The sequence below is a fragment of the Tetrao urogallus genome (assembly GCF_951394365.1).
Source record: "Tetrao urogallus genome assembly, chromosome: 3".
NCBI lineage: Eukaryota > Metazoa > Chordata > Aves > Galliformes > Phasianidae > Tetrao > Tetrao urogallus.
In genome coordinates this window covers 92,896,477-92,918,079 of record NC_136815.1, presented here as the reverse complement: position 1 = coordinate 92,918,079, position 21,603 = coordinate 92,896,477, and the positions used below count along the sequence as shown (strand labels likewise).

Sequence of the window (21,603 nt, the reverse complement as noted above, 5' to 3'; positions counted from 1 at the left end):
CAGCTCTTTAACACCAGCCTCCTCTGTCACAAGGTTACCAGGGTAAAGGGCTAACTGGTCCTGTGGATAGCTTAACAAGCTTTGGAAAGCTCACCAATAGTCTGAAGAGAAGGCTGGTTGTCCTACTCCTCTGTTATCACTATTTTTGTTTTTCCCACTAGATATCTCCTCTGGAATGCTGGGCATTCCAAGGTTGGGGTGGATGGAGTTCTGAGCACCAAATCAAACTGTACGTTTCTGTTCATTTCAAGGGAGTTGGACTAGATGACCTTTTAGGATCCCTTCCAACTCAAACGATTTTATGGTTCTATGGTTCTATGTTTTGACTCTGCAAAATAAAGCTCTGAGCTCAGTGAGGCTTTGATAAGATTGTTGTATGAGACATACCTCAACAGAGTAACAGGGAAGTAGAAAAGTGAGAGAAATTTTAGAGGGCATAAAAGTGAAAAATAATCTCTATGTGAGTTGTGGATCAAGCTGTGGATGACCCGAAAATAGCAGTGATAGCAGTCTCAGAGCAACAGTGGCATTTACCAGGGCTCAAAATCAGGCCTGTGGTTGGTGTTCTACCACAAATACAAGAAGCCTTCACTATAGATACTTCAGAAAAAATGTCATGTCGTAGATGAGGAAAACATGAAACTTTTCCAGCAGTAGAAACAAGAGAGAGGTAATAAAACAACAGCTTTGGAAGCACAAGTGTTTTCCCAATCGCTTCCTAACTGTCTGGATACGATTCATTAGCGGAAACATCACTTGATGGTATATTGCAGCATAAAGACTGAACATAATCTAAAATTAATTAGGCACTTTATTTGGACTGTTAGAAGTCTCTTGATAAGAAATGCAGTTCCTTGTGATGAAGAGATTTATTTGTTGCTGATTTGAGATTTTATTTTTTCTTGTCTGAATGCCTTTTCAGTTTCTAAAATGATGTACCAAGGATAAAAAGAGATAAAGAATTAATATGACAAGATAACAAAGACAAGAAGGTAAGATAATTAAAAGAAGATTTTCTTTTTTAAAAATGAATATATTAGACATGATTCTGTTCTTCAAGGAATGAACTTATTATCTCCAATCAAAAGGATAATAATGAATAAGCTGGAAAAACATCTGATCTAAATCAGAGACTCAAAAAGAAAATTAGATATTTAATTAACATGTATAGAAATGCATGAACTGTAATATCACCGGAATGGAAGAACATTCAGATGAGATTTCACTTTAATAAGGGAAATGCTATTTGAGTAGATAAAAAAGCCCCAGTCTTTAGCATGCCAACACATGCACACAATCTAGGAAGAAATCAGTTTCCCTCATCAATCTGCTTGGAACATTTTCTTTGACATTTCTACAGAAAAACATAAAAATATCTATGTAAAAGTCAGCATATCTCAGGAGGTCTCTGTTTAAGTAAGCGATGTTGTTTATGGAGCACAGATTACACCTGCCTATTGAGGTTTCCCATTCAGTGTTTGCTGCCCATCTTATTAACCACCATTTTCTTCACACGCTCCTTTATTTTGCATTTCAGCTGTTTTATTCTTTCTTGTTCTCTTGTAAGTATTACCAGAACTTAAATCTTTTATTCTGTTGATGCTGATTTTTTATTTTGCCTTGGCTTGTATGGAATTAAAACAACTATTTTTAAATGTTTTCATGCCGTATTGCTCAGGCAGTTAGAACAAAAGCTTTTCTTTGAGAAAACATGATTGGCTCAGGCTTCTAGGTGGTGTAGTGTTAATTTGGTGATTGAGGTGGGGAGAAGACAGTTGTTCAACACTGGAAGAGCTCTTAACAGAAATCTGGAAAGCTTGCTTTATATAATTAGCTCAGGAATACCATGTGTATGTGTATGTGAAGGTTTCTAAGCTAGGAAATCTTAGCTTTTTTCATCATGATCTCCATGCTGACATTTACTGAATTATTAAGACTTCTGGAATGCTACTTGTTTCCATCACTCCACAGCACACAAACTATTACCTACTGATCAGAACATTTTAATGTAATTTGAGGACAGAATAAGCCATTAAATATTCTTTCACCTCAAAGAATAGATTTGCTCTTTCCGTCTGTACTTTTCTATACTGATAAAAATAAGTACTTTAAATACAGTGTGCTGGTAGTTCCAGCTTTGCCACACTCACACATATGACAACATTGAACTGCACAAGGAAAGCTATCTGACACATTGATGATGTACAGTGATGCTGAAATATTCCGGATATAATGAGTTTACTGAGTGTAACATTTATCCACGCACCTGCTAATATATCCACAACATCTTCCAATTCACTGTCAGTACAGAGTGATGCTTAGTTTCCCAGTGGGCATTACAAAGTAATTATTATACTTAGGATTTTTGTGGATGAATCCATCTGAAAGCTAAAAACAATTAAAATATTTTTTTACTTTCTTCTCTCTCTCCAGTTCATTGCTAACAGAAGTCTGATTCAGGCACCAGACTGGAGAATAATCGTTAAACTGGAGTTGGACTGTAGAATTTTAAGTTGTAGTAGTCCATTTTTCTCAATAGATAGAAAATTCATGACAACTTGGTACGTTTGGCTTAGAAGTCTGGCTGAGACGTTTGTTGAGCAGTTAAAAAGCAAAACAGTGAGGTTGGAGGTAAGAGCAGGAAACTTTCTGTCAATTGCTCAAACCCTGAATGCCATTGGAAAGGTAGTACTGGAAAAAAAAATCACATAAACCCATACAACAACTTTCCCTTACGTTTCCCTTACTTTGTTATCCCTTAAGGGGATAACAATGTGCTAGTAACTTTATCCATGATACTGAAGTACTGTATTGGAAATGCAAGGGGGTGGAAATGTGCCAGCACAAAAGCTGTTGTAATTAGGTAGGAGCGGGAGTTGAGATACCAGGAGCTGTGGGGAATCTCAAAGATGACAGGCTGGGGACTGGGAGAAAAATGTGGAAGAACTTGTATGCACAAGGCTTTGAATATCTTTCTATATTACATAGAAATTTTAATTTGAGTGAATGCTTTACTGTGAGAATTATGTAGATGGTAAATTGAAAACCAAGAACAACCTAACAGTCATAAATAAGTAAGGAATGGAAAAAGTTATCACAGAAGTAGTAGAAATGGAGTTGGTGTGTTCCATGCACACCTTCAGACAGGCACAAACCCAATGCAAGAAACAGCTGTGTAATCAGTGGTGCTGCAAAAGGTGTGAATCTGAATCTGAGTCTCTGCCACTAATTTCTGATAGGGAAAACAAGGAGGACATATCCTGATTTAAACACAAACTCTCTCAAGGTTTATCTCTCAAGATTTCAATTCCCCCTCTCCTTCCATGACCCCCTCTCTCTACTTGTTACCCTAAGAGCAAAGCAAGAATGCAGTGCAGTTCTAATGTATTTATTTTGCTGTACTAATACAGGGTCCAGCATATCATCCTGATTCCAGAAGGTATAAAATTGATGCACTGGTTTCAGTGCATTTCTCAGTAGAGAGGTCTTGGAAAGCTTAGCTGCCAGCCAGGCAGCCATTCATTTCTAGGGGGACCACTGTGACAACATTAGGATAACAGCCTTAAGCAATTAAGAAATACTCTATGCATTAATGGGGAGAAATCTGCAGGCCTCTGCAGGCTTGCAGGCATTTATCAGAGCTGCTGACTGGTATTCTTCTTCAAAGAGCACCTGCCAGTGCAAAATGCCATTTGCTTCAACTGAAAAAAAAACCTAAAGCATCACTTAAAATTACTGCTTTTTCATTTTGATTCGGAAAGTCTGCAGGTCCTTGTGCACTGTGAAACAACCATTTCGGTTCCTTGTTGTTAGTGGAAATGCTGTCTGTGACTGTCTGTGCAGGGTGATGCGGGGACAGAAGAGGCTGCCCAGTGATGTGCCCAGGGTCTGGTGTGTCATGTGGTGAAGCTGAAGAGCAGCCTTGATGGAGCAGAGCTCAGTGTCCTAGTGAAAAGTGAAAATTCTATAAACATTAAGAGTCATCCTCCAAGTGGACTGGCTACAATTTACTGAGTTGCAAGGATCTAATGTCTCTTCTAGTTGAATATATGTAGGAAATAATTTGAGAACTATTTTGAAGGCATTTGATATCTCCAAATATTTAGCCTTTTCAGTGATCTGCTAGGTAGAGAGTAACATGCAACAAAGCACTGCAGGGAATAGAGGCCAAATAAATCTGGTTGATACTCAAGAATCAACTCCACTGAAATCATGAGCAATGAAATCCAATAACCCAAAATGCAGGCAGGCCAGTGTGGATGAACACAGGGCTCCTGGACAAACTACAAAAAGGAAACCTACGGAGCATGGAAGCAAGGAGGGGTATTAGACATGAGTTTCTCAAAAAACAATAACAAATAAAAAAGATTACCACAGATAAGCTGCAGTTACAGCGCATGAAATCTGACCCTTATGGATTAGTGAAAGTGGGTTACTTTATAGGTGTGCTGCAACGGGGAGGACCGTAGTACTTGCATTTTGTTGTTGAACATAAAGACTAAGACAGTATTATCGCCAGGTAATAATATTGCAACAAGCAAAAAGGAGAAATTATTAATGAGCTATCCTCTTAAATAAGTACAAAAAAAAATGTCTGCCTTCAATTTTTTTACTGAGAAGTGCAATCAAGAGCTGAAATGTAACAACCAGGAAACAAATGTTCTATAAAAAGTGATCCAGAGAGGAAAGCAGGTAAGTCAATTAAATCTTGACTGTAGGCCACATGGCACAGAGCAGCATCAAGCAGAAGAACTTGAGCTGGCTCATATATGGGAAGCAAGGTCAGCAGAGCCTCCCAGCTCTGTTAATGGTGCCACTGACATCCTTCTCAAGGCATCTTGCCCAGTGCCATTACCTCTGCTGCAGTTCGTTATGTGAACAATCACAGTTTCTTTTCCCAGCTCTGCATCTCTGGTGGGAAAACAGAGACTTTCGGGTTTCCTTCACGATAGAAGTTGGTCTCCAGAGGAGCACAGTGTCAGTGACAAGGTAGCCATGATATGAAGGCACTGCCAGACTGACACCCAGACGTACCCATACGACTCAGCACAGATGCTGAGCTGCTTTCCATCCTACTTTTCTGCTGTCTCATCCAAGCATATCTGACGGACGAAGTGTTTGCTGCTTGTGGGGAGTACTCTCCCCACAGTAGGTGGCCCTGTATCTGTGGGCCATCTTTCTGCATGGCCATTAAGGCAGAGTGGGCTCCTACAGCTGTGTTAACTGCACCACTCAGCTTGGTGTCATCAGCAAAGTTGCTGGCTGCTGAAAATTTTTTAGTTTTCTTGTTCAGTGTGTACAAAACTTTCTACTTAACTCCTTTATAAGTTATAACTCCTTTATAAATTACTGAATTTAAGTCTTAGTAGAATCTTTTAATATGAAAACAGCATAAGAAAAATTGCACTTAAATTTAACCTATTTGTTATTTTACCAATTATGTTATTTCTGCAAGTTAATGAGCATTAGAAGCACTTCTGAGAAATAATATGTCCATGTTAGGGGGGTGAAACAACTGATAAAGAATTAAATTAGTTACCTACATATAATTTATTAAAGCCGTTATTCAAGAAACAGACCTTTCAGCTGTCAGTTTCTTTATGTACTACTTCAATGGGAGGTGGGTGAATACTAACATAAACTGAACAGACCTTATCGTGAATTCTAGGGCAGTGTGGATGACTGCATGAGGATTAGTTTTAAATCCTCTAACTAGTGGCTAGAATGTCCACAGCTCATCTTTTAAACTTTCAAATTAAAATCTTAATATTATCTTAACATTATCTTAATATTATTCAAACTCATATTCCGCTCTCTCCCTTCACCTGCTTTTTCATTGTATTGCTTTCCAGACACTTCCAGGAAAAAAAAAAAGTTCAAACACGCCTTGCAAGTCTTTAATTACATTCAGAGATCTAAGACTTTATTATCTGAAACAAGAAGCTGCAGTTGTATTTGAGAGCAGTGGAGAGTATCTTCCTGAGTGCTGTGAAAAGGGTATTATTGGCATTATTAACCTCCCTGAAGTGTTCTGTTCAGAAATTGAGTGTGATGGTGAGTAGTGTGTCTACTGCAGAAGTCACTCAAAATAGAAGTTTGCAGAGGTAATTTAAATTATTTTTAAGCACGATAAATCACAGACTTTACCACATTTTTATTAGTGTCCTGTTTGTCCATATTTATAGTGCAAGAGCAGAAAAAAATAATGCTAATGGTTTGAGCGAGTAATATCAATGATGACTCAGAAACTTTCAGCAAAATACAGTAATCTGGTTTTTTATAATCCACAAAGATGAATCACAGACGGGCATTTGGGCTGCACTGAATCAGGAAGGAGGAAAAGGAACATCTCTATGAACAAGCAGAAAAAATGTTCTTGGTTCAGAAAAAAATTATACCACTAGGAAAAGTGCATTTCTTTAATGGAAAAAAAAAATCTTAAAAAAATACTCAGACTTCTAGCACTGTTACATACCTAACAGTACAGACACTGAAGTATATTTACATAACAGTACCTGCACATTACTTTCATTATTAACAACTAAGTTTGAGTTTTCTTCATTTTTTAGTTCATAACTGGGAGAACAGGGTGCACATTTCAACAAGAACAAAGGGAGGCAGATTTTATTTATCTTGCCATTTATGTACTCTCAAGCACCTTTTTCAAAAGGTTTAATGGGAGAAATGATTAAGAGAAGATTAGACAATAATTTAATCTTAAAATAATTAATTACAATCTTTTTAGAACATTGCCAGTTCTTTATTCTGCTCTACTGTTTTGATATGCGTTATGGCATTAAATTTTTGGACTTTATTTCCATTTTTATTACGCTGGGGAATGGAAAAGGAGGGCGCTTGACTGTTGAAGTAGTCTTTCTAAGAGGTAAAATGCAAGTAAAATTTGGATTTGCTTAAGAGAAAGTAAAATGAATTGAGAAAAAAAAAAAAAAAAGTGGTATTTGAAGTTCCTGTCCCTCTGCTTCTTGCAGAGCTTTTACAATCACTCAGCTTCTGTACTTCTAGACTTAGATCAGCTCCAGCTGCTAATAGAATTTTAGGTCTTCTGATTGGGTGCTGCTCTTTCCTGTGAGCTCTGTATTCTCCTCTCATAACAAAAGAGAGAAATTACCAGAGAGTCCATTAACTTTTTGCATGTCTTTTATAACCTCTGATTCTTATGTTGCCTATGTAAAATGGAAACAGATTCTGTAATTCCTAGTCTAATCAGGGCACACGTAGCAGACTATTCCCATCTTTATTTGTTACATTATTGTCTTGAAAAAAGATCCCACAAGATTATAGAAGCAAGCATGAAACCAAACAGAGATTGCCACTAGCCAAAGGATGTGTGACCTGTTAATGATTTTATGTTTGCAAGTACTTACTGAGTGAAAAAGTACATGTTTTCGAGGTGCTAAACTGAAAAATTTGCAAACCTCAAATCTGGCTATAGGATAACGATGAGACAGCTTGATGGTGCTGTTACTCTGTAACGGCTTCGTGCCTGAAAATGTCTTACGACATCAGTGTTTTGGAGGTGCCTCATCATCTACAGATCAATAAATCTTTCAGAAATAGTACTGAAAGGGTTTTTTGAGGGGTCATTCTAGTTCGATTGTTTGAAATGATTCCATTTCATACGCACAAAGACTGCTCAGAAGATAGGCCTGAAGCACTCGAGGGGGAGGCGAATGGGGATGCAGTAGGAGGTCCACCCATGAGGATGTCTACAGTGAGGCGGTCAGCTCCACACCTAGGTGACTCCCTTCTGAGGGGCTGTATTAGTTGGCCCGACCCTACCTGCAGGTACGTGTGCTGCCTCCATGGGGCCAGGAGACCCAGGTCAGGAATATTTCTAGGAAAATTTCCTAGTCTGATTCGGCCCTCTGATTATTATCCTTTATTGATAGTTCTGGTTGGCAGTGATGAAGTTGGTGAGATGCCTGAGGATTATCAAAAAGGACTTGAGGGGACAGAGTGAGCGTATAGTTCGTATTTTCCTCTATTCCTTTAGTGGCAGGGAAGGATACTGAGAGAAGCAGGAAAACCCATCTCATAAATACTGAAAGGTGGCTGAGAGGCTCGCACAATTGCAAGTATTATTTTGATTGGGTGGTTTACTCAGTGCTTGGCCTGCTGGCTGCTGATGGGTCTCACCTGTCTGAAAGGGGGAACTGGATCCTAGCCCAGGAGCTGGCAGGGCTTGTTGAGAGGGCTTTAAACTAGGTACAGAGATAGGTGCATGGTTGGGCTGGATGGCCTTAGAAGTCTTTGCCAACCTTGGTGATTCTGTGATTCACTTTTTTTTAATACTACTCATGACAAACATTTCTATTCCTGGGCATTTTTGAATAACTGTATACTTTCACATTGCTTTCTTTCAGTGGAGTGCTACAGCCTGACATTTTGGTAGCTGAAAATCACCGAGAGAGATTTGCAAGTTCGTGTAGTCATAAAGGAGATCTTTCTGGAAAGTGGTGTGTATTTATGGGAGAGAAAATAGCCCTTTCTAAAAAAGAAAAAAAGAAAAAGAAAATTTTTTCTCTAAAAAAGAGAAAAAGAAAATGTTAATTTATTCCTATTGTATTTAAATGAGGTGTTTATGAACTAGCCCCTTTACTGCAAATTTACTACAATTTTATAATGGCATCTAAACCCGAGGATCACTAACTGTTATGGTCAACAGTATGGCCTTCTACTAATACATTACTGGTGGCTGAGATACAGCAAACCTCAGTGATGGTTTTGGGTTGACTGATTCCCAGTGTTTTCCTCTGAGGCATATCTTAATACCAGATGTAGAGCAAACAAAGGTGATGACAGAGCCTTTGTTTGAGAAATAGGTGCTATAGGAAAAGATATCAAAGAGAAATTAACTCACCCCTCCCAGTGACAGTTTGCAGAAAGGGGCGAGCTGAGGAATGCAGCCTGCATACCCATGCTGCTGGAGGAGAAGGCGGGGGAGAAGGGAGACTTGCGCAGACTCAGATTGCACACACGCTCCCTGAAGCATCACTGAGACAAAAAGCTCTCAGCTCAACCCCCCTGCTCCAGGCAGTCACGTACTGGTCCAGGCTGTGACCTTGGAATTCCATTACACCGGGCAAATAAAAAGGGTCAGCCAACCCGTGCTGAGTATCGCCAGGACTATCGTGCTCTGGCAAGTTTTAAGCTAGATCACTTTTGTGACCGTGATGGACGTTGTTATCCACAGCACAGACGTGACAAAAGCCATTCAGAATGGAACAAGCAGCCTTTTGAATTAATTCCTTCTCGGTGGCATTTAACTGTGTTTTAGCTGTTGCCTGAAATATGCAGATGAGGAATATGTTACCTCACCTATCAGAAAGTGTTTATGTAAATAGCAAGTGTGTAGCTTGAAAATTTTATGGGCGGTAATATCTAAAGGCTATAATTAGGCTGGTGGTTCTGTAATTCAACTAACGAGAGCATCTCTTTTACAAGAAATACAAAATAACCTACAGTCAAAGATCTTAATGGGAAAATGTGAAATTATTTCCAATAATGTATTTCTTTCCATTTTATTTGTGATGATGGGATTTGAGCAAATTATTCACGATGAATAATTTAGCCCATGAATTGCTACTTCAATAAAAAGTACCTATAAGAAGATTGTCTCTTCACATTTATCCATTACTTAATACTGTTTGAGAACATGTTTACTTTATTTTACTAAATCTTGAACACAGGGAATATTTCTGATACAGAAAACAGAGGCAGAGATTGGCCATGTTAGTTGAAATGATGTAAAATCTAAAGAATTATGCCTTGACATGGTGATGATTTTTTTTTCTTTCTCTTCTTTTTTTAAAAAAAAAATTTAATTTTTATTATTTCTTTTCATTTTGGCTAATTCTGTCTTCTTATTATCTTAGGAGAGATCTATTTTGATTTTTATTTTTTCCTCGAAACACATATGGAGAAAAATTGTAATGTGGTTTCTTTCCAGTTCAGGTATACTTTCTATTTCTATTTCAGTCTATTTCCAGGCTGCCTAACACTGTTTATGATACACAAACCAAGGTGCTCTCACATCTCTATTTTCACTGTCTATGCTATTGTAATTTTATAGGACCAGCAGCAGATTTCATTGATGTCCTAGGAGATTTCAGTTTGCTCATTTTCCCTCGCTGACCTTTTGCAACAGCTGTATTTGAAATAGAATAGAACTATAAACAACCCAGTAGAGGTGAAAAGATTTCTCTCTTCCTATAATAAGGAAAACTTCTATGGCAAAGACATGCCACCAGAATGAAATGCAGAAGTTAGGAAAAGATCATTTTAATTAGTGAAGTTTATTATGATTTTTTAAAAATTCAATTACTTTTCAATGTTGTTATCACATGGTTTTGAATGTCAGATAAGACTTATGCCTCTTCAAAATGGCGTAAACTGTATATTTACAGTCTCCTCATCTATTTTACTTTTTTCAGGATCAACATATGCATACTTTGCATAGAATGGAAGAGCAATGGGAATATTGTCTACAATTTTTTTTCGGAGTGACTTATGAGGAACAATTTTCAGAGACATCTTAAAGCTTAAAGGAGAAAAAAAAAGCAAATCATAAGAACAGTGAGACTCTGACATCCATTCACACTGGTGTGCATGCTAGAATGTCATGAAATAAAAAAGGCAGATGAACCTTTGGAGCTGTGGGATCTCCACAGAAGATCTGAGGACCAATAATCAGTGAAGTCATTCTACAGAGAATACTGCAATAAGGAAGTGCAAGGGCAGCCACCAGCTGCCCTTGTAAAAAAGTGCAGGACAGGTTGAGAGACGAAATGACTGAGGAATTAGTGGAAGGAGGCAACTTGAGGTGATGCACTGAGCTTTACTTTACATTTTGAAGAGCAGAGCTGGCTATAATCATGACCACAGCAATTACTGTAGCACCCAATTGAGTTCAGCTTTTTTGTGGTCTGCCTTTCTACTTTGGAGCAGCCATCTGGAGAAGGAGCAGCAGCTGAATACTACAGGAGACTGAAAAATAGAGAGAAGTTGCAGCGCAAGTGAACAGAGGTGAACAACACCAACAAAAAACTTGGTTTTACTCCACTTCATTCCAGTTCTTAAACAAAAGGCAAAATCCACTGAAGCTGCCCCGATTTCTTCCACAGCTATTACTGAAGAGGCACTGGCATTTCTAGGTGCTTTTATGGCCTCCTCTCTGATGAGAGGCTTGTAGGTGGAGGTGTTCCTTTCTGCATACAACTTACAGATCTAATTTCTTGGCAAAATCACTTAAATCAGAAATCAGGGTCTGAAAGAAAGAAATGGGTAAATTTTATTTTGGTTCTTTTTTAACCAGAAGAGTTGTGAAACGTTTCTGTCACTACCAGAAACACTTCAAAGAATACAGTGCGGACAGACAGACGGATCTGAGGCCGGAGTGGTAGGTAATATTAAATCCCAGAGGAGTTTGGGTAGGGTTCACACCAACCAGGCTAATGCAGGGTTGGTGTGAAAGCACTTGGTAGAAAAAGAAGGGAAGGTGTCCAGATATTGCACCTTTGTGTGATAATTAACGCGTGACTCATGTAGGGGTAAGCATATCTTTAACATTCAGCTGCTACTGTATCAGAAAGTTTCCTAATATGACAATATTCAGACTTGCTCCCTCTGAGTTTACAGTGCTGAACATTAATGCTGACGACGAGAAATAAAGTTGTAGGCAGAGTTACTTTGAAGTAAGTTAGTGAATGCATTTACTGCATGCTAGCTGTTTTCTGCTTGTTATCTGTGAAAGTCTGATAAACTACCTTGCACTCAGATTATCTGTCAGATTAAAGGAGAACCACAGAGCCAACTCAAGCTGTGGAGCCCTTGCTGCCACATTGTTGGTACATATAATGACTGATAACCTCATTATGATCGTGAGGTAGAAACAGATAGATGTCAAAGATGTATAGCAAAAGAATACCTTTACGTTACATTCATAATTTTATATTACATTCATAATCTACTTACATTTCTGAATTATATTCTAAGTGCTGAGCACAGCACCTTGCAGCATCAGAGACCTAACCCTAAACTGGAACTGGGGTAAATTATTCTTTTGTTTGATGTTAACTTCATATCAGAGTATGGCAACATCAAGCAGCATACTCAAACTGTCAATGATGACAATGTCCAGGTCTTGTACAGATATTTTTTTCCAAGGCTATTGAAATGCTCTTTTTGGAGATGGTAAATGTTCTTGAATAGAAATAGACATAGTGCAAATGTCTAAACAGTGAGAACACCGAGGAAATAGCAAATCTGTAAGCAGGCCTTCTACCTCTTCTTTTTGAGCAATCCCTACTCAGAGAAAGTCCTGAGTTGATTTCCTGAATTTCTCTTCTACTGAAGAGCACTGCCAGCTGCTCTTTGAAGCAGGACTACAGGCTCTAAAGTTTTTCCTCTTTCTACTATTCCTTCTGGAAGAACCTGAGAAACAATAGGGTGAGACATAGGCGTTTAATGGAGTCTACACTTCTAGTTGAAGTTCTGAAATGATAATCTGTACGTACTATAGAAGACATACTGTGTTAATACTTCCACGTAAATATGTGTTTCTGAAATGGTATCATTTGGTTCGGAGTGGTTGGTGGAGGTGGACCGCAAACAAGGTACGTATTACCTTTGCTTCCTCACCCTCAACAGCAAATCCAGTCTGATATCAGCGTTTCTAAGCTCAATAAAACGTGCTGTTAAGAAACCCTCAAACTATTTTTCAGCAGAATGGTACTTTTACAAAATTATGTTGAATTGCGTAGTTAACTCTTTAGTAATGCATATTAAAACAGAAGTACTTGTGTGGGAACTGTTGAGTCACAGCTTAAACCACTAAACCCCACTGATCACCTGGGGAAAAGAACCTGGTCAGGCCTGGGAGCACAGGTGAAGGCAATTCAGCTGTGTGATTGCAGGGGCATGGCCTGGCTGCACCTCTCTTAGACCTCCTTTGAGGGCTGACTGCCACTGTGGAAGGATCTCTGGTTGGAGATCCCTCCCTTGTGGAGTCTTTTCTTTGAAATACTGTTCTATCCACACTGGTCCCTTAGCTGTTGCACTCCTGTATTGCCCTTCTGCTGCATTAATCTTTCCAATTGTGACAGTACTCCTCCTTCGTTTATATAATACAGTACAGGCTATCTGTGACATCAGTTCTCCTTATATAAAGTTCCTGTAACAGAAATTGCTGTAGGTCTTCAAAAAGGATACGAAGACAAACCTTAGCATTGCGTCCAAAACCACAGCACTTTGAAGGAGAAATGAACCTCTGCTCTGTGCTGACTCAGTACTGAGTCTCAAGTTGCAGCACAAGCAGGAATTCAGGTTCATATCTGAACTGTGACACGCAGTGTGTCATGCCACATAGTTAACTTCTCTTTAATGCTGGTCATCCTGATAGCTAGCTTCTCCCTTTTACCATGCCTGTGTCAGCCATCAGAGCCTAAGCATGTTTAAATAGCAGATTAATCACCTTCCTTGAAACATTAACAATTCCCTTCTGTTTAATTTACAAAATCTTGCATTTCTCTAGTGCTTTTACTACATATTCATGTTAAACAAGATTGTTGATTATTTATCTCCTTCGTCTTTATTTCATACCTCAAACCAGAAATTCGTTTTGCCGTGTAAGAATGCTAGACACACAGAAAACCTTTACGGTTTCCAGAAGACCGGATATGTTTTCTATCACTGTTTTTGAAGTTAGTGAGCAACTGCATTTTCTGAAAATTATTTCAGGAAAGCAGGAAGTACTTCAATTTCTAGAAGAAGAAATACTCCTTAACTACTTCTGCAATTCAATCATTTATTTTTGTTTCTAGCCTGACTTCCTGATGTACAGATAATATTATCCATAGTTATGAGGCACAGAAATATTTCATGATGATTTCTGTATCAGCCATGATGTTGTAACTCCTAACGCAGAATGGTGTTACGTTGTCATAGGTATCATACAAGTGACCACCACTGATTGGCAGCAGGTGAGCTGTCACAGCAATCGAGGCTGCAGCAGAAGCTGCTGCTCCTATGCAAATAACCCTAACAAAAGATGGAAATTAAGTCAGGCAGATCAGTTCCTTAATAATATTATTCCAGAACTCATGTTTCTAAAAACAGGCCCTTGCCACCAAGGAAGAATTGCACACTATGGGAGTAACAGAAACTGAATGCTGTCAGTGCTAAGTGGCAGTGAAATATGAGGCTACTGCCATATTGCACGTTTAGAGAATGCAGATGGGCACAAATTGTAACTCGGTGTATGCATCCAGAAATCCCATTGGTGCTCTGAGCCACTGGAATACATCTAGCCCATACGATGTGATGGCTACAAGCTTTAAAGATTCCGCATCTTCTTTGTCCTTCAAACTGCTGAAACAGTACTAACAGTGTTAGCTGTGCTCTTCCCTCATTCAGCTGAAAGTTGCATAGTGAAGCTGATGAATAGTGGTGGTCAGCTGCACGATAATTTTACACCAGAAAATTCACGTTTTTGAGGATAAATATGAATATTCTATGTTAAAAGGAATATATTTTTCATTGGTGGTTTGTTTCTTCACTACAGACTTGCTCTTACTTAAAACACCCTATTCTGTAGAAGACAATGAATTAAGAAGAGAAATTAACCAGAAGAATCATATTTCCCCATATCCAAATTTGGAAAACAAGCATTTAAAAAATGAAGGAATAAATCCTGGGGATAGTAGGATACACAATATATAACAAATAGAACAGTTCATAACAATGGAAGTGGATGAAAACATGAAACAGAGTTGCAGTTTTGTGGGGCTTAAGATCATAAAGAAGCAGAGGAAAACAGGAATATAATCTGTTTATAAATTACTCCATTAGGATATTGCAAGACCTTTGCCTGTTCCTGACCCGTAGTTAGCAGGGGAGCTGAAGGTGATGCATTTGCTGTGGCAATGTTTCGTAATGACAACCTTCAGCTGCACCATGTGTATTCCATTCCAAGCCATTCTATGATTCCATGCATTTATAGGACAGATACTATCAGAACAGTGGTTACTCCTTCAAATGTTAGATTTGGAACTTGCTTTCAATTTCAAATTTCAATGTACTATATTAATGAAGAGCCAGAGGAAAATAAATTGTGAGTTTCAACGTATTTAAAACTTCCTTTATTAAAATAAAATTATATTTACTTGCCTTAACTATTATTTTTCCTTATTTCCCTATTCTGAAAAAGCCCTGTGAATCCTATAGTCAGGCTCTGGATACTAGCAGGGTGAATACGGGTGTTCTTTTGATACCAAACTTCACCTTTGGTAGCATCCAACTGAAAATAGGATAGGATTCTTGAAACTCTGTTTTCAACCATATAATTAACTTTTTGCAAACGAACAAATAATGTGAGTTGTCTTGGGTCTACATCTGTAGAAACAGAACTCACAGAATCACAGAATCACAGAATTGTAGGGGTTGGAAGGGACCTCCAGAGATCATCGAGTCCAACCCCCCTGCCAAAGCAGGTTCCCTACACCAGGTCGCACAGGTAGGCATCCAGGCAGGTCTTGAACATCTCCAGAGAAGGAGACTCCACCACCTCCCTGGGCAGCCTGTTCCAGTGCTCCGTCACCTCACCTAAAGAAGTTCTTGTGCACATTTGTGCGGAACTTCCTCTGCTGCAGTTTCCAGCTGTTTCCCCTTGTCCTGTCTCCACTCACCACTGAAAACAGTCTGGCCTCGCCATTCTGCCTCCCACACCTTAGATATTTATAGACCTGGATCAGGTCCCCTCTCAGTCTTCTCTTCTCAAGGCTGAACAGACCCAGTTCACTCAGCCTTTCCTCATAGGAGAGATGCTCCAGGCCCATCACCATCTTCGTGGCCCTCCGCTGGACTCTTTCCAAGAGATCCTTGTCTTTTTTGTACTGGGGAGCCCAGAACTGACGCAGTGCTCCAGATGAGGCCTCACCAGGGCAGAGTAGAGGGGGAGGATCACCTCCCTCGACCTGCTGGACACGCTCTTTTTAATGCACCCCAGGATGCCATTGGCCTTTTTGGCTACAAGGGCACACTGCTGGCTCATGGCCAACCTGTCGTCCACCAGGACACCCAGGTCCCTTTCCGCAGAGCTCCCCTCCAGCAGCTCATCCCCCAACCTGTACCGTGAACTGACTCAATCATTCATTTTATGAGGATTTATGAGGTGGATATCAGACCTTTCAGTAACTAAAATAAGTAGCCTGAATAAGAAAGGTTGAGCCATGACCCATCTGAGCTCTTGCAGCCCTTTTATTCTCCAAGAATGTCTAGAGAAAAATTCCAATCAGAGTGCTTAAATGTAACAAAGAAATCAGCACTTGGACATGGGGTGATGTTGGAGGCAGCTTGGAGGTGCTGTGTTGTGCTGTGAACGGGTTAAAAATTCAGCTTAAAAAGAATAGTCCTGCAATCTGTGTCACTGTTGCATCTGTGTTGTTGCCTGCCTGTGTTACTGGTTCAGCAATTCACAAGCAAGAAAGGTGATTTTCCTTGTGGAGTTCTGTCTACTCACTCTGCAGTCAGCATATCTTAAGTTCAGCACACAGTCTTTCTTACTTTCTCTTTTGTGTTTCTCCCATTCTTTCTTTTCACTTCACAGTACACAGTGTGTTGTTTTCTACTTTTTTAGGAGTTGTCCTTTACTTTCCCTTCACTCTTTCAATGTAGATTTTTCACAGAAGTATTTTCCCTCTTGTATGCCTGTCTCCATGTGTCTTGCTTCTTCTAAAACTCATCAGGATAATAGGGAAAGAGCCAGTTTTAGCTGGATTCAAACAATAATTCACCATTGTTATTTAGAAGACTAAATTGTGGAGGCAGTACTGCCATACTGTGGTAGTTTCTTAGACACACAGATCATTCCAAAGAGCATCTTAAAGCAAACAGAACCTGTTTGACAATGATTCCATTATATGAGATGGCCACAACTGCTACATTAAGCAAATTAATAGATTTTTATCTTGATATTTTTGCTAGCAATTATCTGTGAGAAATTTTTTTTTGCCAGCAGTGTTATTCCAGTTGCTGAATGCTTCACCTGAAGTCCTTCATCTACTTGCTTGAATTAATGGAAGAGCAGCCTGGCTGAAGATGAAGACAGCTCTGGTCTGACTGCCCTGATCCAGAGATGAAAATGCAGATAATTTCCAGTTACTCAACAAAATCATACCACAGAGTTTTTTCTATTTTCTACACAGCTGACCTCTCTTGAGAGCATCAGAGAATACTTCACAACTCTCTTGCTATACAACCATTTTAAAGACCTTTGATTTCCTATTTCACAGGAATGTAACACATTAAATTTTAAAAGCAGAACAAATGGAAAAGTGTCATCTTTGAACAGTCACATTAGCTACAAGGTCAATTGCTTTTCCACATCAAAAAATAGTGCATGGGGTTCACAGATCGCTGTCTTACACAACTTAAAAGTCTGCAATTTTCTGAATTAAGCACTTCACTTCGTTCAGACAACCACATTACCCTACAAAGCACTTAGAGGAAATAATATCAATACCCTCTCTCTCTGAAAACTGAAAAAATGTACCTCGATTGCTGTGAATGCTGGGGGAATCATTGAATCCTGAAGTGGGTAATCCTGGAAATTTATTTAAAAGGTCAGTAGCGGAGAAACTAGGATGGCCTAAAAAGAAGATGAGCGCAGTCTGAGATGAATCTGCATTGCCTCTCAAGTTCATCTGGGGAGCTGGTCTGGAAAACGCTGCACTGAGGAATGGTGGTGAGTTTCATAAAGGGGAGGAAATGTACAGAGGGTTACCTCAGTGACGTCCAGCCAGCGTCCTGCTGCAGAAGTTGCACACATCATTGTCCAGGTGCTTACAGTGCTTACCATTCTCCGAAAATACCTGGTGAATTAACCAATTATACAATGAAACCTTACCTATGACTTTTCCTAGGAAGAGTGCTTTTGGGGAATTGAACTGAATGTCAGATGCTGCTGGCAGGCTGTAAGTTGCTGGAGGATAGTGATCAATCTGCGAACACAGAAATGAAGCCATGAATATTTCGAACCGATCCTCCTGCTTACAGTGATGCCAAATGAGACCCCTTTTTCAAAGCTTATGCCAACACAATATATATGATATATGCTGATATGTTCTGCTTCATTTCGATAAAGGGGAAATATCAGTTAACACTGATGCCCTTCCACATCTGCCATCTGTAAGATACAGAAAGTTGGGAGGTACGACACTGGATATGAGTGCTTTCTGGTTGTTGCAGAATCATTTCAGCTTTTGCTTGCTTACTTCCATATAATAATTTAAAACAACAGAAATAACATCAAAATCAACAACAAAACAGCATGGTAAGTAAATGTATAATTTTAATTTGGGACCTGTGTATTGCTAAATCTAGATTTACATGCTTTGCCCATAAGAGAATAACTGGGAATTTGAGACTAATGCAGGCATTGTCCATTCACCACTTCTCTCTGAAAATTCATAAATTAATAAGACATACACTTTCGTACTTCATGTTTATTATTTTCTTTTTAAAAATGCTGTTCAACTTAATTGTGATGATACCTAGAGAAATCTAAGAAACACATTCTAAAGCAATCAATGTAGCTAAATAATTTATTCTACAGGAATCTACCTGGTATAGCACAGCAATCATTTTATCCTGTAACATTTTTTCCTGTTTATTGAGTTTTTTTATGTAACAGAAACATGTGGAGAGAAGAAAAATAACAAATGGCCTACGCTAATAATAGTGCTACTAAGCTAGTTCAGTACAGCCCAGTAGAGTTTTGATGCTTGTAATTTATGAAGGTGATAAGGATGAGTTTTTACTTTTTTTTTTCTTCTTTTTTTCTTTCCTTTAATTGCTTATAGCACAAGCAGAACATCAATTTTTTAATTATTATTATTATTATTTTTTTCTCTGGGTTACTTAGGTGGGAAACATTCTTATTTCAGAATACAAATAACAATGACTCAGTTCTCAGAGGTGCCATGGTACTTAACAGAAGGGATATCAAACTGTATAGCATAGAGTTCGGAGGGTCACATTAGCGAAAGATGGATGAAAGGATGTAAAAAGCCTGATCCTCCAGTCTCTCAAATGCCAAGATTTTAACTGCATGTATGATTTTAACACTTTACCTGCAGTTGTACTCTTCCTCATACATTTTAATGCACAGAATTTGTCTTCTAGATTCTCCTTTCATGTGTATGACAAACTAAACTGCATATTACCAGGTACTCTGGTACTTGTCAACACTGGCAACATTTCCAAAGTCAATCAGGAAGTGTTAAATATTTATTTCTATCATGACATGGAAACAGACTGGTGGGTTTGATTAGACACTAGTAAGTCATAATGACTATTACCAGTCTGTCAGTTTATCTGTCAACGCTCTGTGGGTGTCCTCGAGTCATAGCAATGGTCCAGATTTCCATTTAAAAGCTATAGGGATAAGTAATAAAGCAGTCATCCCTGCCTAAGAATGCTAATTGTGTCCACAAGATTTACATTAAAATGAAAAGTTAATTTAAATGAAAAAGCACTGTGAGCTTTTACATGCATAAATACAGTGTTAAGGATGTGGGAATTCTGGAATTAAAATAAAATTGGTATGTTAGATACAGAATCACAGAATCACAGAATCACCCGGGTTGGAAGGGACCTCAAGGATCATGTAGTTCCAACCCCCCTGCCTAGCAGGGCCACCAAACATACACATTTAGATCAGGTTGCCCAGGACCCCGTCCAACCTGGCCTTGAACACATCCAAGGACGGGGCATCCACAACCTCCCTGGGCAGCCCGTTCCAGGGCCTAACCACTCTCCTCGTAAAGAACTTCCCCCTAACATCCAACCTAAATCTTCCCTCCTTCAACTTGGATCCCTTTCCCCTAGTCCTGCTATTGTCAGCCCTTTTGAAGAGCTTACTCCCCTCCTGGGTGTAGGTTCTCTTCAGGTATTGATAGGCTGCAATGAGGTCGCCCCGCAGCCTTCTCTTCTCCAGGCTGAACAAGCCCAACTCCCTCAGCCTGTCCTCATAGGGGAGGTGCTCCAGCCCCCTGATCATCTTAGTCGCCCTTCTCTGGGCCCTTTCCAAAATCTTTATGTCTTTCTTGTACTGAGGGCTCCACACCTGGACACAGTACTCCAGATGGGGCCTCACAAGGGCTGAGTAGAGAGGGACAATCACCTCCAATACATAAAGTTCCAGCTTATTTCTTTGCAATACTAGTTGCTGGAAGAATACCAGGCTGCCTTCTATCCATGCAATACAAAAACAGCTTTGAGGTCTAACTTTACAATCATCTACAATTTGGGTTCAGATTACCTAGTATAAAACCTAAAGCTTAGTTATTTTAGGTAATAAAGAAACATACTATGTTTGCTAAGAAGCTCTTATGAGGGAACGTCAAAAATACTTCAGGAGTAAAAGAGTACTGCAACCCTTACTTTGTTCTATCAGACACAATTCTCTAGCTTTTTATTTGCATTTTAAACAAGGGAAAAGATACCATTGTGCTATGACTGATAGCAAAATAATGACATTATAAGAGGGTTGGTCTGAATGTAATGCCTTCCATTATATTATGTTGGCTTTGAAAGTGATGTCTCCCATTTTATTATGTTGGCCAGCAATGTCAGAGGTGGATGTTGGTGGTACGGCAGTAGAGGTTGAACCTTCCTGTCAATATTCCATTAAATTTTGTTGCCATGCAACAGATGAGAGCAGAAGGGCATTTGGATAAAATTGAGTCTGACATGGGCGTGTGTACGAGGAAAAGGTGTGCAATAAAATTCCTCCATGTGGAAAAAATGGCACCTGCTGACATTCGTGGGCTCTTGCTGAGTGTCTGTGGAGATCCAACAGTGAATGTTAGCACAGTGAGTTGGTGGGTGGTGCATTTCAGCAGCAGTGGCAGAAACAGTGAGTCACCTCTTCTGTTGCAGGTTTTTACAGGTAGGACATGCAGTTCATTACTGATGAGAATGCATAGCTAATGGTGGTGGCTGTGCTGCAAAATAATGTTCTGTGCTCTATCAAGTAGTATTATTGAGCTCTCAGTGTATTCTAGTTTCCATGGAAATTAATGAGAGACATTAGGTTTCCGTGGGAGCAAATAGGAAGCATTACTTTCAGAGCTACCTATGCATATGGTCACCAGTTCTGTGACTTTGGAAACAGGGATGGCGTCAGAGTGTGGTGGAGGAGGAAAAAACAGGGTTCTAGGGCTGTGCTGCCCTCTCTCCTCTCTCTTCTGTTTCTCCGACTTAGTGAGAAATCTGCATGAGCACAACTCCCAAGCACAGGAATATCCACATGCATGCCTATGCACACACGTCCTCCACTGAGATTTCTGTGGCAGAGCTTGAAGTGATAGGCTACAGCAGGCATTTCAGAATGGGTTCAGTTAGTAAATGTTTTAAGGGTTTAACAACTCTATTTGTTAAGTTTTGGTTTGTTTTGGTTATGGGTTAAAATAAATACCCACAAAGAAATACTTTAAAGTTGTTGATACTTATTTCCTGTCCTTGTCACCAGTAGAGGGCAAGTATTTGTGATTAGCAATAGATCTAGCTCCTGCTCCACTGACA

At 39.3% G+C, this 21,603-nt stretch overlaps 1 protein-coding gene across 1 annotated transcript in view; it reads right to left on the bottom strand.

The window, feature by feature from the left end:
* The window catches only part of CNTNAP2 (contactin associated protein 2), a gene marked incomplete at both ends in the record, with an annotated part of 665,714 nt that overhangs the window by 35,878 nt on the left and 608,233 nt on the right, over positions 1-21,603 (bottom strand). Inside the window, one exon of the mRNA XM_079533370.1 lies at positions 17,924-18,017. Coding sequence (XP_079389496.1) covers positions 17,924-18,017 — 94 coding nt within the window. The remainder of the gene's footprint in view (positions 1-17,923; positions 18,018-21,603) is intronic.